The following is a 14312-nucleotide window of genomic DNA, read 5'->3' as shown; positions in this document are numbered from 1 at the left end:
CATTCTTCCATCTATGTACTCAAGATCTACTAGGGCTTCACTCCACTGTGTTGCAGGCTGCTCACTCCTGGGGCACTGGTTCCCTGTTGGCCAGCAGTGATCAGGGGACCTCAAGATCCATGTAGGACCTCTTTGCAACATCCCTAGACCCAGTTCCCTGAGGCAGCCAGCCTCTGGCCACCATGATTTTGGGGCACACGATCTCTGGCTGGCTCCCACAGAGGCCTGGAGCTGCCTTCTTGACCTGGAGACCGCTGAGAGCAGTGAGACTGGCCAGAGTCACAAAGATCTGTGAGAAGCCTTTGCCAGATCTTCTGCAGCTTTGCGTGACCTCGTTCTCCAAGCACACTCCTCCTCCTGCTAATTTGCAGCAGCCTAATTAAAGTCTCCAGCACCAATGGTGTGAGATGCATCTAATTACATTTGTACGTTCATCCCAGCAAGGGGAGATGCTGGGAGGCAGCCGGAGGGGCCTAACACACCATGGACACAGCCTAGTCCAATCTCAGGGGATGCACCTTGATGGGTTCCCCTCCCTGCTCCATCTCCTATGCCACCTTTGCAGGAAACTGGTATCTTTCTACCCAGCACAGGGCCTTAGGGAAAGCTGGGTTGAAACAAGTTGCCCAGAGAGGTTGTGGAGTCTCCCATCCTTGGAGATACTCAAAAGCTCAAAAGCCATCTGGACGCAGTCCAGGGCAACCTGCCTAGGCGACCTTGCTTGAGCAGAGAGGTTGGACTAGATGGTCTCCCCAGAGGTCAATTCCAACCTCAACCATTATGTGAAACTCTTGAGATCACATCTGGATCCTCTGCTGGGGATTCCCAACTGGACAACTGACTGGAGCCAGTCCAGTGGAGACCAGTGACGTAGCTGAAAGTTGGAGCACAGGAGGAGCGAGGAGACGCTGAGAGGTTTATTGCAGTCTACGTCTCCCTGCTGGGACGGTGCAGAGCAGATGGAGCCAGGCCTTTCTCGCAAGGGCACGACCATGGGCAGGGAAGCGCAGTGATTCAGTGGCCAGCTTGGCGGCTGAGCTGGAGGCAACGTGTCCTTTCGGCAGCATGTGGCAAGTGCTGCTTCCTCCGAGCACCCTCCAAAGAGGCACCAGCGGGTGCTGCAATCCCAACCCAGCTGCCACACGACCCATGGCACTTATAATGGTGGCCTTTGTCCCACGGATGACTGACTTAGGCTTGTTTTTGAATGCTGCTGCAAGCTGGCCCCATCTTCCCAGGGCAGGAATCAGCAGGCTCCCGGGGTTTTTTGGGGAACTGATGTTCCCAGCCTGGCCCACACCGAGCGCTGCTTCAGGCAGCAAGCCAAGAGGCAGAGCAGCATCTACTCTTCTGGCTCACCAATCTCTTGGCCATCAGGCTGGTGCTAATGGTGCCACTCATTTCAGGACATGGCCTTGAAGGGTTTAGGCTTCAAGGACACTTGGAATAGCGTCATCTGGGGATGCCGGACTAGCCCAGTCTGAACCCCACCAGGAAGAGCCAAGAGCAGCACCCAGACAGCACTGCAGTAAGTTGATCCCACAGCTCTGATCTGAGGGCATCTTCCAGCCTTTTTGGGGTGCAGGTACCCAACACCACAGCAGAGGCCAAAACCCTGTGATTTTCCAACTCCAGCACAAGCAGTTCCCATCTCTCCCCCCCCCCGCAAAAAAAAAGCTACTGTAGATTTTCCTTAACCTACTTCCTCCCCTCTCTGCCCTTTATTTTGACCTATATTCCCGCAGCAGCTGCAGCCAGCACCGACAGCTCCGGCCACCAGGCCACGCTCACGGGTAAGGACGAGGCAAAGCAAACACTAGTTACGCTGCTCGGTTCAGGGCCAAGCCGGAGGCGACCGCTGGGACTAAAACACCTTCTGAGCCAAGGGGGGCTGAGCCAGGCCCCCCCCCCCCCCCGCGCACCCCTCCCGGCCGAGGCGGCGCCGCCCGCGCCCGCCCGCGCCGCCCGCTTTTATGAATGAACCCGCCGGGCGCTCAAGTAGCAGCTCGGCCTCCGTCACCGCCCTCTTTGTGACGTCACAACGCGGGGCTCCCGCCTCCCTCCTCGTCACCGCGCGAACGTTCGGAAGCGCCTCCCGCCCCCCCCCGCCGGGCAGCGCCACCTGCCGGGCGCCGCGGGGCGCCGCGGGCGGGGGCGGGGGGCGCCGAGCCGCCGGCGCTGCGTTTTGGGGCGAAACAGGGGAAAAAAAAACAAAAAAAAAAACAACAAAAAAAAAAACCCGCCCGGTGGTTCAAAAAGCCCAGTTCGGCAGGAAATTCCCCCTTCAGCTCCTTTTCCCTAAAAGCGCACTGCCTCCCGTGCCGTTTCCCGCCTCCGCGCCCCCTCCCGCACCCAACATTTCCGTCCCAGGCTGGGGGGGGGGGGGGGGGGGGGAGAAGTCCCCGGTTTGGGCCGCGATTTTCCCCTCTGGATACGGTGCTGGGGAGGGGGACGGGGGGGTTCGGCCGCGGGAACGCGGGGCCGGGACGGCGCGAGGCCAAAGACGAGGGCACGCTCGGTTTAATCCTGACACGGGTGACCTTTAATGACAAAAAGCCCACAGTGACCAAAAGCCTCCCCTAACACCCCCCCAAAAACATTCCTGCCATCCGTATGGACCCCCCCGCAAAAAAAAAAAAAATAAAAATAAAAAAAATAAAAATAAACAACCCTCTCTGGGCGGACAGACGGACGCGGGAAAGCAGCGCTCCCGCCTCTCGCCGGGGCTGGGAGCGCTTCCACGCGTCCCGGCTCGGCTCAGCGCGGGGCGGGGGGTCGGGACCGGGCAGCCAGCGCGGGAGAAGGAGCAGCGGCGGGTCGGGCCCGGGGCAGAGCGGAGGCCGCCGGCGGATTCGGGACGGCGGCAGGGGAAAAGCTCGGCGCGGGCGGCCAAGTCGGGGCGAGGGGCGGGAGTGGGGGGGGGGTTGGGGGGGGCGAGCGAAGGAAGGGGGCTGCCAGGCCCCCCCCCCCTCCGCCCGCACGCCCGTCCCCGGCTCCCACGCCCCTCACCCTCCTCTTCCTCCTCCTCCTCCCGCCGCCAATAAATAAGGATATTTATATATATAATATATATATATATATATATTTCAAGGGAAGGGAGGGGCGAGCAGAGCGAGGCGGGCGGCGGGGGGGGGCGGGCGGCGCCGGGGGGGCCCCTCACGCCCGCCACAGCAGGAGGTGGTTGGTGCTGTCGTCGCGGCCCACCGCCTCGCCGCCGGCCGCCAGCCGGAAATCCTCGTAGCCGTCGCCGCCGCTGATCACCAGCAGCTGGGGCTGGGCCCCCCGGGGCCGGGCGCCCTCCCGCCGGGCCCCCGCGCCCCCCGCCTCCGGCCCTGCGGGCGGCCCCCCCCCCCCGTCCCGGCGCCGTCAGCTTTGCACCGCCCCCCCCCCCAACCCGGCCCGCTCTGCTGCCACAGAGCCCCGCCCACGGCTGGAGCCCCGCCCACACATGTACCCCGCCCCTGAAATAGCCCCACCCACCCCCCTGTAGCCCCGCCCCCGCAGGAGCTCCGCCCATCTCCATAACCCCTCCCCTGCAATAGCCCCGCCCACCTCCATAGCCCCTCCCCTCCAATAGCCCCGCCCCTGCAATAGCTCCTCCCACCTCCATAGCCCCTCCCACACAATAGCCCCTCCCACCCTCATAGCCCCTCCCCTTCAATAGCTCCTCCCACTTCCATAGCCCCTCTCTTGCAGGAGCTCCTCCCACCTCCTGTAGCCCCTCCCTTGCAATAGCCCCTCCCACCCCCATAGCCTCTCCCACCCCAATGCACCCCTCACCCCAGTAGCTCCTCCCCACAGTAGCCCCTCCCACTTCCATAGCCCCTCCCAACCATAGCTCCCACATTGACCCTTCCCACCCCAAAGCTCCTCCCCCAAATAGCCCCTCCCACCCCAGAAGTTCCTCTCACTCCAACTAGCCCCCAACTACGTCCTCCCCCCCAAGGCCCCTCCCCCCAAGCCCCTCCCACCCCAGTCCTTCCCCACTAGCCCCTCCTACTTCCAAGAGCCCCTCCCACCCCCAGTAGCCCCTCCCAACCCCAACGGCCCCTCCCACCTCCCCCCAAGCCCCTCCCACCTCACTAGCCCCTCCGAACTGCAGCAGCCCCCTCACTAGCTCCCCACTAGCCCCCATCCCCATTAGCCCCTCCCACCTTCACTAGCCCCTCCCACTCCCAGCAGCCCCTCCCACCCTCACCAGCCCCTCCCACCTTCAGTGGCCTCCCACTCCACCAGCCTCTCCCACCCCCAATAGCTCCCACTCCCACTTGCCCCCCTCCCACTTCTACTAGCCCCTCCCACTCCACAAACCCCTTCTACCCCACTAGCCCCTCCCACCTCCACTAGCCCCTCCCAGCCTCATTAGCCCCTCCTGGGCCCACTAGACCCCCCACTCCCACTAGCCCTTCCCACTCCACTAACCCTTCCCACACCAATAGCCCCTCCCACTCCCACTAGCCCCTCCCACCCCATTAGTCCCTCCCACCTTCACTAGCCCCTCCCACTCTACTAACCCTTCCCTCACCAATAGCCCCTCACTCCCACTAGCCCCTCCCACCCCCAGTAGCCCCTCCCACCCCCACTCGTCCCTCCCAGCGCCACTAGCCCCTCCCACTCTCACTTCCACTCACCCCTCCCACCTCCATTAGCCCCTCCCACTCCACTAATCGCTACCACCCTCACTAGCCCCCCTCCCCCACTGCCCCCTCCCACTCCCAGTAGCCCCTCCCACTCCCAGTAGCCCCTCCCAGTAGCCCCTCCCACTCCCAGTAGCCCCTCCCATCCTACAAGCCCCTGCCACTCCCAGTAGCCCCTCCCACTCCCAGTAGCCCCTCCCACCCCCACTAGCCCCACCCCAGTAGCCCCTCCCACTCCCAGTAGCCCCTCCCACTCCTACTAGCCCCTCCAACTTGCCCCCACCCCAGTAGCCCCTCCTACCCCCAGTAGCCCCTCCCACCCCAGTAGCCCCTCCCACTTGCCCCCACCCCAGTAGCCCCTCCCACTCCCAGTAGCCCCTCCCACCCCACCAGCCCCTCCCACTTGCCCCCACCCCAGTAGCCCCTCCCACTCCCAGTAGCCCCTCCCACCCCACCAGCCCCTCCCACTTGCCCCCCACCCCAGTAGCCCCTCCTACCCCCAGTAGCCCCTCCCACCCCAGTAGCCCCTCCCACTTGCACCCACTAGCCCCTCCCACTCCCAGTAGCCCCTCCCACCCCACCAGCCCCTCCCACTTGCCCCCACCCCAGTAGCCCCTCCCACTCCCAGTAGCCCCTCCCACCCCACCAGCCCCTCCCACTTGCCCCCACCCACTAGCCCCTCCCACCCCACTAGCCCCTCCCACCCCCAGCACCCCCCCCGCCCCGGCGTACCGGCGTCGGCGGGCGGCGGGCAGCGGCGGTCGCGGGCGGCGGGCAGCTCGAGGGCGGCGAGGAAGCGCACGTGTCCCGTGTGGCCCTGGGGCAGCCCCACGAGGGCGGGGGGCGCCCGGGCGGCGGCGGCGGCGGCGGCCGCCAGCGTCAGCACCACGCCGGCGCTGGTGCCCACCCAGAGGAGCTCGCCGCAGGCCAGCAGCGCCGTCACCCGCAGGCACGCCGCCTTGTGCTGCCGGATGATGGCGTCGGCGCCTGCGGGGCCGCCCGTCACCACCGCGTCCCCTCCGGCCCGGGGACGCCCGCGGCGCGGGACCCCCCCACCACCCCGCCCAGCCCCGCCGCCGCCGGCGCGCTCGCTTACCGGCCAGCATCTTGTGCACGGGCGGGGTGACGTCGGCCTCGGCCAGCTGCTCGTAGCTGGTGGCGTGGTAGAGGCGCACCTGGGCGCTGCTCTGCAGGGCCACCCACACGCCGGGGCCCGCGCTGGCCATGCAGCTCACGCCGCGCCCGCTGTCCGGCCCCACGGCGAAGGCGTGCTGCGCGGCGACACAGCGGCCACATGCCACCGCCGTCCGTCCGTCGGCCCGGCCCGGCCCGGCCCGGCCCGGCCCGGCCCGCCTCCCTTACCTCCTGCGCCAGGGTGGCCGTGTTGAGGACGATGACCCGGTTCTGGCAGCCGCACCACAGCTTGCCGGCCACCGCCACCATCTTGGTCACGGGGCTCCCCGGGGAGCCCAGCGCCAGCGCCTTGGAGTTTTGCGGGTCCCAGAAGCGCCCTGCGAGCGCCGCCGCCGTGAGATAACGCCTGGGCCGCCGGCGAAGCGGCTTGCCGTCCCCCCAACTCCCACCCCGGGATGGGCACCCTTCGCAGGACGGACACCCTCTGCAGCACGGGCACCCTCTGCAGCACGGACACCCTTTGGAGCATGGACACCCTCTGGAGCACAGACACCCTTTGGCGCATGGACACCCTTTGGAGCATGGGCACCCTTTGCAGCACGGACACCCTTTGGAGCGTGGGCACCCTTTGGAGCATGGGCACCCTTTGGAGCATGGGCACCCTTTGCAGCACGGACACCCTTTGGAGCGTGGACACCCTTTGGAGTGCAGACACTCTTTGGAGCATGGACACCCTTTGGAGCATGGGCACCCTTTGGAGCACGGACACCCTTTGGAGCATGGACACCCTTTGGAGCATGGGCACCCTTTGGAGCGTGGACACCCTTTGGAGCATGGGCACCCTTTGGAGCACGGACACCCTTTGGAGCATGGACACCCTTTGGAGCATGGGCACCCTTTGGAGCACGGACACCCTTTGGAGCATGGGCACCCTTTGGAGCGTGGGCACCCTTTGCAGCGTGGGCACCCTTTGCAGCACGGACACCCTCTGCAGCACGGACACCCTTTGCAAGATGCCACCTCTTTTGCTCTGCTTTCACCCTACCACCTTTATCTGGTGGTCACGATTCCCACGTAACGAGGGACAGGGTACAGCCAGGCCCTGTCCACCCCTTTGCAGACCACGCTCTTTTTATCGCTCTTGCTGCATCCCCACAACCACCTCTTTGCTGGTTTGAGAGTCCCCAGCGCCTGCTCCCAACCTGCAAGCGTCGCTTGGGCTTTTCCCCCCAATTCCCATGGTCTGTTGGAGCCAGGGCTGGAGCTACCGGCCGGAAAGGGCTGCCGAGACGGGGTGGGAGGGTCCCATTTGCTAACCCTCCTCCCCACGTGCTCTCAACTGGCCCCCCCGCCCCGGCCTCACCTGCCTCCCGCTGGTAGGCGATGAGCTCCCCGTTGGCCAGCGACACGAAAACCTGGTTATCCAGGTACCTGCGGCGAGAAGGGCTTCAGCGTCGGGCTGCCGATGCCCACGGGCGGCGGGATTTTCCCGGCCCGGAGAGCCCGGCACCGCGCTTACAAGATGCACATGACGGCGGCGGCGTGCTGCATCTTCATGCTGTTCTTCCGGTTGCGGATGTTGTCCGAGGACTGGTACACGTGGATGCTGGGGACGCAAGAGCGGGAGAGCGGCGCTGAGCGTCTTCCCGTGGTCCCCCAACCGCCCCCCCCCCCCAAACCCGGCTCGCCAGCCCGCCGCGCGCCACCGCACCAGCCGTCCTCGGTGCCCAGCCACATGGAGCTCTGGTGGGCCTCGGGGTCGAGGCTCAGCAGCTCCTCCAGGCTGCCCCGCGTGAAGGAGCCGCGGCTGGAGCGCCGCACGGCCCGTCCGTCCACGGGGCTCTCGCCGGGCCCGCCGGGGCCGAAGGGGCCCGCCAGGGCCAGGAAGGTGGGCTCCTGCTCCTCCTCCGAGCTCGTGGTCTCCACCGCCGCCGCCTCCTTGCAGCTTGGCAGCTCTTCGTCTGGTGGAGGAGGAGGAAGAGGTGAGGCGAGATGGAGCAGGCGCTGTTTCACGCCCGGACCGCCCCAAAGCAGGTTCGGCATCCTGGGCATCGGGTCAGAGCCTTCCCGGCTCCTTCCCAGGGCCCTTCCCTGCCCGCGGGCTGACTCACTTCCGAAGCTGGAGGAGATGGTGGAGTGGCTGGCCTGGCTCTGGAGGGTGCCCGAGGGGCTCGGGGAGGACTCGTCGTCTGTGTCGTCGCTGTCGAAAGGCATCAGCTCCCGGTTGGCGCTGTCGACGGGCTCCGAGAGCTCCAGCGAGGAGCCCGAGATGGAGATGTGCAGGCACTGCTGGGGCCCGGCGTCCTCCGGCTGCGCCGCCGCCTCCGCCGCCGGGCTGGCCAGCGACTCGGGACGCTCCCTGCCGGGAGCAGACACCGCGGGGCAAAACCCGGGGCCTCCTTCGCGCGCCGGGCGCGAGCCCGCCGTGCAGCGGGCCCCCGGCGTCGCCCCGATTTGCAGGGTGATGTCCGTCCCCGGCGGCAGCTACCTGTACGGCCGCTTGAGGCCCGGCACGGAGGCGATGCAGAGGATCCTGGCGGAGCAGACGGCGATGCACGCCTCCACGGTGGGCTCCTTGCGGATGCTCAGCAGGCACACCTGCCCCACGTAGCCGTCGCTGTTGCACACCCAGACCTCGCAGGGGTTCTCCGAGCTGCTGGGACTGGGAGAGGCACAAGAGAACTGGAAGGGGGCAAGAGACAGGGAGAGCTTGGGTCACTGGCGGGCAGCACGGCAGAGCCTTTCCCAGCACCCCCTCCCTGTGCCGCCCGCAAGACCCGCGCTCTCCCCCCTCGCAACGTGGGAACGAGCCATGTGAAGAGCCTGCGGGGCTTGAAACTTGGATTTTGGGAAGTGCTGCGGGGCTGCTCTTCCATGGCACCGGGCACAGCCGGATGCTTAAATCTGCTGAGAGTTTAAACAGGGACCAGTGGCCAAGTACCTGCATCCCGCTCCGCGTCTTCATGATGGGGATGGCCTTGAGGAACTCTGGGTCCAGACAGTTTTTGCTGGATGCTGGGAGTATAAAATAAGAGCTGAGAAGGACAGGGTGGAGAGGAGGTGGTGAAGCAGAGGCACCCGTGGGCTCTGCAGACGGGGGAGCAACACAGCCACGTCCATGGTGTGAGCAGCTGCCCCAGGATGCCACCAGCCGCTCGGCGGTGGGTGCAGAGCAGCACGCGATGGCTTTCGGGTGCTTTTTCCTCCCCACGTCCCCAGCCCTTGTGGGAGGCTGGCCCTGAGAGCAGGCACCCGCCGTTACCCAGCTTCTTCTTGGCATCCTCGAAGGCCTGCTCAAAGCTTTGCCGGGCATCAGGGTTGGGGAACTCGAAGACGAAGGACTCGGTGCCTTCAGCCTTGGTGGTGGTGAGCTCCACTTTGTTGGGAGGAAAGGACATGCTGAAGGACAGCGACTGCTTCTCAGCCAACTCCCGGTGTATGGCGGCCATCAGGTCCTTGATGACATCGTCCAGATTCTGCGCAGAGGGACAGCAGTTTGGCTCCGAAGGACAGCCGAGATAGGAGGACGGAGGAGACAGGTCCACCACCATGGTGTTGCCTGCATCCCTCCCCACTCATATGCTGAGTGCCCAGAGCTGTAGGTGACCCCAAGCATCTTTTTGAGACTGCCCCAAATCTTCTCTGTTCTCAGAACTGGTGGCATTGGGGTCCTTTGGGGCTATTGGCATTGGGGTCCTTCAAAGCTTGTGGCCTTGGGGTCCTCTGAAGACAGTCATGGCCAATAGCCCATCCCCGGGTGAAAACCCATCTTGTTCACGGTTTTCCAGGCAGATGGGATCAGCTAAACCCTGCTTTTGCTCTGATACATGGCCAGGAAAGGGGCTGCCCAAATCTACTGCCTTCTTCATCCTGCTGAGAGCCCCCCAGAGCAGGGAATGGCTTTTCCCAGTGGGGCTCTGATGGCATCTAGCACCTCCCTATGATGGTAACAAAATTCCAGTCCAAAATGTCCCATGTGACAGGACAAGAGGCAATGGGCAGAAATTGAAGCACAGGAAGTTCTGCCTGAAGGTGAGGGGGAATTTCTTCCCTGTGAGAGTGACCAAGCACTGGAACAGGTTGCCCCGAGAGGTGGTGGAGTCTCCTCTGGAGATCTTCAAGGCCCGCCTGGATGCAACCCTGTGCAACATGCTCTAGGTGACCCTGCTTGAGCAGGGAGGTTGGACTGGATGATCTCCAGAGGTCCCTTCCAACCTTACTGATTCTATGGTTCTATTCTGTGATCACTTAAAAGCTGGCCAGCAAAGGCAAAAAGGCAGGGATTGATGGCACTCAACAAGGTAAGAGGCTCTTTCCCTTCTTGGTGCTGGATAAAATGCATGGACACCATCAGTCCAGCCTGGTCAGATGCTAAGGAGCATCAGCACATGTCTAACAAAAGTGCTTTTCTCCTAAATATTAGGCATTCAAGCTAACTGGAGGGATGGAGAGAGACATGGAGCAATTGGCCGAGACCCTGCTGTGTGGCCACATCTCAGACAGAGTGCAGAGGGACCCAATGCAGATGGGTTCCTGGATCAGGTCCACCTGGCCCCCACCCGGAGTGTGCAGGAGAAGACATCGAGCCCTGGCACCCTCACCTGGTGCGGGAAGCTGAGGCCCTCTGAGAGCTTGCTCACTTGGCCCAGCGTGTTGAGGTCCTCGTCCAGGCGGCAGATGCTCTTCTGGATGCTCTCGCGGTTGGTGGCTTGCGAGGCACCTGCGCAGTGAGATAAGGTCCCTGGGCCTCTCCTGCTACCCCCTTCCTGCCCCTCACCCGAGTGGGGCGGCGAGCGCTGGGATTTTGGGGGGTGCAGCTGGCAGGCAGTGGTGGTTACAGACCTTTGACGATGTCCACGTCCTCCAAGGGCAACTTCCAGAGCAGCTTGTACTTGCTGGCCGTGTCTATCACGCTGGCTGCCGTATACCTGTGAGGCAAGGGCCAGCTGAGTGCCATAGCGTGGCCCAAGGCTTACACCGAGGTTTTATCCCTGCCAGCTTAGAAGTGGTCCTGGAGTGGAGGACACGAGGAGGGACAGCCCTAACGGCTTGAACCGAGCTGCCATCGGAGGAGGCAGCAGAGTGGGATGCTCCGGACGGATGCCCCCTGGCAATGGGAGACACGGCTGGCAGCACTCACAGGCTCATGGAGCTGCGGCGGAGGGAGCCCGACTTGCGCTTCAGCGTGGTGCACACGAGGAGGTCCGTGAAGAGGAAGAACGAGCGGTCCTTCTTGCCACCCACTGCCTTCTGCAGAGCAACGGTGAGAAACGGGGCAGGGGTTAGCAGCTATGCTAGGTCTCCTGCTCCGGTTTCCCCAGCTCTGTAGCTGGTGCTCGTGAGCCACACTTGGACTCAGCCCAACAAGTTGGGACATGAATGAAGCACTTTGGGCAGAGGAAGGATGGAGAAGATGGCAACAAACCATTGTTCATCCTCAGTGCCACCTCTGTGGTCATTTGGGCCACCTCTCCCTCCGCACGCCCATTAATCTGTCCAGTCGTGCATGCATCCATCCACCCTTCCACCACCTAACTGCCTTTCCATCCAGCCAGGACCTTCTCCATGGGGACTCCCAGGACCCCGCATACCACAGATCACAGCTGTCCACTCCCCAGTGCCACCTCTCCCTGCCATGAAGCAGCCCGGGAACAGACAAACTACCCGGGTGAAGGGGATGAGAAGCGATCTCGTGGGGCACCGGGCTGCTAGCTCTTACCACTTCCACCACCATCTCCTGACGCAGGAACTTCCGTAGTGGGGCCTGGAGCTGTGAAGACAAGGATGCTTGTGAGACACACAGACGTGGGTGCTGCACCCTTGTGTGCCAGGGTGCCCAAGGCTCAGCAAAGTCCCCCTGGGTGATGCAAGTTCCCAAAGCTGGGCTACATCCGGGCCAGTGGGTGATCAGGGCTCACATTTGGGGCTCCAAAGACCAGCACAGCGCAGAGGGAGTGAGAAGCGGAGATTTTGCTTGGCCCCAAGGTGTGGATGTAATGCTGTGGCAGGTCCCCACGTCTAACAAGGACCCTCCAGCCTCAGCCATAAAGCTCAGAGCCTTCTCCCCCTCCCGACCTTGCTCAGAGGCTCATTAGCCTCCTTGTTACAAGCCCTTCCCGTGGTCCACGTACATCCTCCATGCCTTCAATGTGGGACTCGATCTCCTGCACAATCCGGGCGTTCCTCTCCACCTCCTCGGCGCTCTTCATGCCCTTGTTTATCCTCTCGGCCACCTGCTTGATGTTGCGCTGGGCGTCGATGAGGTAGGGGTGGTCAGGGTGGTCCTCTGGTGTGTGCTTCAGCAGGTCCTGTTCCGAGGATGAGAGTTGGGTGCTCTCCCCCTGGGCCATGTTCAGGACCTGCACAGCCTGAGATGCTGGTGAGTGCTATGCCAGCACCCTCTGTCGTGTTTTGGAAGCAAAATCCCAAACTCTCAATTTTGAGGGAAATCAGCCTCAGGCGTGAAACATTTTGCAATGAACCAAGGCAAATCTTGGTGCGCACAGGCCGGCTGGCTGGGCTTCATGTGGGCTGGAGGTTCGGTCACCTCCAGTCTGGGCTTTGCCAAGTGCAAGGAGGCCACCGGTTCCTGAGAGCACGACCCTGAATCGCACAGATGTGGCAAAACACTTGTCCCACCGCCATCAGCCATGCCTCTGGCCTCAGGCACAGGGAAACTGAGGCACGGGGGAGCAGCGGGCTGCTCAGGAGGAAAAGTCCTGTGTACACTCCTGCCCCAGCCATCGCCCAGCATCGGGGCGAGCCCTGTCGCTATCTGCCGTCTGCCTGACTCCAGCTCACTGCAAGGACCGAGCCAAAGGCTAGAAACATCCCAAGGTCACCCAGCTCCCTAGGTCACCCAGAGAGTCGGTGATGAAGACCCCAAACCGCCCTGTTCTTCGTGGCCAATTTTTAGCTGATGCTGGGAAATCAGAGCTAGCTGGCCCCTGCGAGATCTCCCAACGTGGCTGCCTTGCCCCAGTGCTGGGCTCTTCCTTCCTGTGCCAAGCCGTGACGTGCTTGTATCCCTAACGTCATCTGGGGCATGGATGTGTCCTCGCGGACGCATCGCAGCAGCTGCTGCAGATTCCCTCCCTCTTCCTCAACCTGGCTGCATTTTGAAGGCGCTGCTGGGATGGCTCTTTGGGAGCTTTCTCAAGTGAGGGAAGGCTCCTGAAACCTGAGGGTTTCCTCAAAAGAGGAAAATCCAGGCCCAGTGGCATGCAGAAGAGAGCCCAAAGCAGCTCCTCTTGCAACCCGGTTCATGTGGCCAGTCAACCCTGGCCATGATCCCGCTTTGAGCCCCTGCACAGATGAGCTGAGCTGGATGGATCTCACCTGTGGCTGCCTGGCACTGCTCTGCCTACCTTCACCAGCAGCTCGTACCGCGGGATCCTCTGCACGGGCTTGATCATCAGGTCGGACAGGGCCTGCTTCTCCTTGTTCTCCCTCATGCTTTGCTGCAAGTTGTTGGGAAGAGAGAAGAACGGGCCCGTTAGTTGGGATGCAGTGAGGAGCCAGCTTGCCCCGGCTGCTTCCAGTCCAGGAGCTGGAGTGATACCAGTTCAGGACCTGGCATGACTCTTTTCCCCATCCCCAGGTTCTTACTAAAATCCCTTCATAATAAAACCAGGAGGATGGGGGAAAAAAAATCTCAGTTTGGCCACACATCGCCAACTGATTCCCACAAGCTCCTGCTGTCCTGCAGGCAGGCTGGCACACAGCTCCCTGGTGCTGCAGGGTGCTGCGCTGGGCCCTCTGAACCGAAGGTGCGCATCCAAGGACCTACCTCCAGGAACTTCATAAAGGCTGGCCGGGCTTCCTTGGCGATCCTGACGGCATCCTTGGCGTTGAGGAAGTTATCGATATAGGCGGAGTAGATGTTCACCAGGACATCCTTGGAGAACTGCAAGGAGTGGAGGGGCAGGGTGTGGGAAAGCGGTCCCAAGGGTTAATGGTGGCCGCCTTCTTCGCCGCGAGGATCTGCCCAGGCTCGGCGCCCGGCGAGGGGAGGCCTCTCCCATTGCACACTGAGATTTTTCAGCCCTGACATTTCTGCTCCCGGTGCAGAAATGCAAAGCTGCAGACCCAGTCACTTGCTGCAGCATCTCACTGTTAAGCTAAGCAGACCAAGGGCCTGGAGATCGTCTCTCTCTCTCTCTCTCTCTCTCTCTCCAGCTCAGACATGTTTTTTTCCCATCCTTTAATCATTTCCTTGCTCAGAGACCTTCCCTGCTGGGGCTGCATCCACGCACTCCTGTGCAGAGTGAGCATCTGGTCCCAAAGGGACACCAAGGAGCGCCAGGCTTGGGGGAACACTGGTCATGCTGGACAGGGGGCACAGCTGGGAAGGTCCCAACTGGCTGGCTTGGGAAAGCCTTAAGTCCTTGTTCCCCCCCCTCCAAATCCCAGAGCCTGGAATAAATCCTTGACCATAAGGGGGCCAGGGACCACCTAGTCTGACCTGCCCCTCAGCTCCCAGCCACCTTTCATGCTCCTGACGCGCTCCAACAGGATGGGGACAGGGACAAGCAGCTGGGG

At 62.9% G+C, this 14312-nt stretch overlaps 1 protein-coding gene across 1 annotated transcript in view; it reads right to left on the bottom strand.

The window, feature by feature from the left end:
- Positions 1-2515: 2515 nt before the first annotated feature.
- The window catches only part of ARHGEF17 (Rho guanine nucleotide exchange factor 17), a 32229-nt gene continuing 20432 nt past the window's right edge, over positions 2516-14312 (bottom strand). Inside the window, exons 4-21 of the mRNA XM_062567462.1 lie at positions 13561-13677; positions 13139-13231; positions 11903-12079; positions 11491-11541; positions 10912-11021; positions 10614-10699; positions 10373-10491; positions 9034-9247; positions 8713-8786; positions 8260-8453; positions 7883-8130; positions 7483-7732; positions 7291-7377; positions 7135-7202; positions 6000-6148; positions 5734-5908; positions 5370-5624; positions 2516-3332 (exon numbers count right to left, since the gene is read on the bottom strand). Coding sequence (XP_062423446.1) covers positions 3157-3332; positions 5370-5624; positions 5734-5908; positions 6000-6148; positions 7135-7202; positions 7291-7377; positions 7483-7732; positions 7883-8130; positions 8260-8453; positions 8713-8786; positions 9034-9247; positions 10373-10491; positions 10614-10699; positions 10912-11021; positions 11491-11541; positions 11903-12079; positions 13139-13231; positions 13561-13677 — 2643 coding nt within the window. The 3' untranslated portion in view covers positions 2516-3156. The remainder of the gene's footprint in view (positions 3333-5369; positions 5625-5733; positions 5909-5999; positions 6149-7134; positions 7203-7290; positions 7378-7482; positions 7733-7882; positions 8131-8259; positions 8454-8712; positions 8787-9033; positions 9248-10372; positions 10492-10613; positions 10700-10911; positions 11022-11490; positions 11542-11902; positions 12080-13138; positions 13232-13560; positions 13678-14312) is intronic.

The sequence above is a fragment of the Rhea pennata genome, chromosome 1 (genome assembly GCF_028389875.1).
Source record: "Rhea pennata isolate bPtePen1 chromosome 1, bPtePen1.pri, whole genome shotgun sequence".
In the NCBI taxonomy this organism is placed as follows: domain Eukaryota; kingdom Metazoa; phylum Chordata; class Aves; order Rheiformes; family Rheidae; genus Rhea; species Rhea pennata.
The sequence above is the reverse complement of the archived record's forward strand: the minus strand, read 5'-3'. Positions and strand labels throughout refer to the sequence as shown.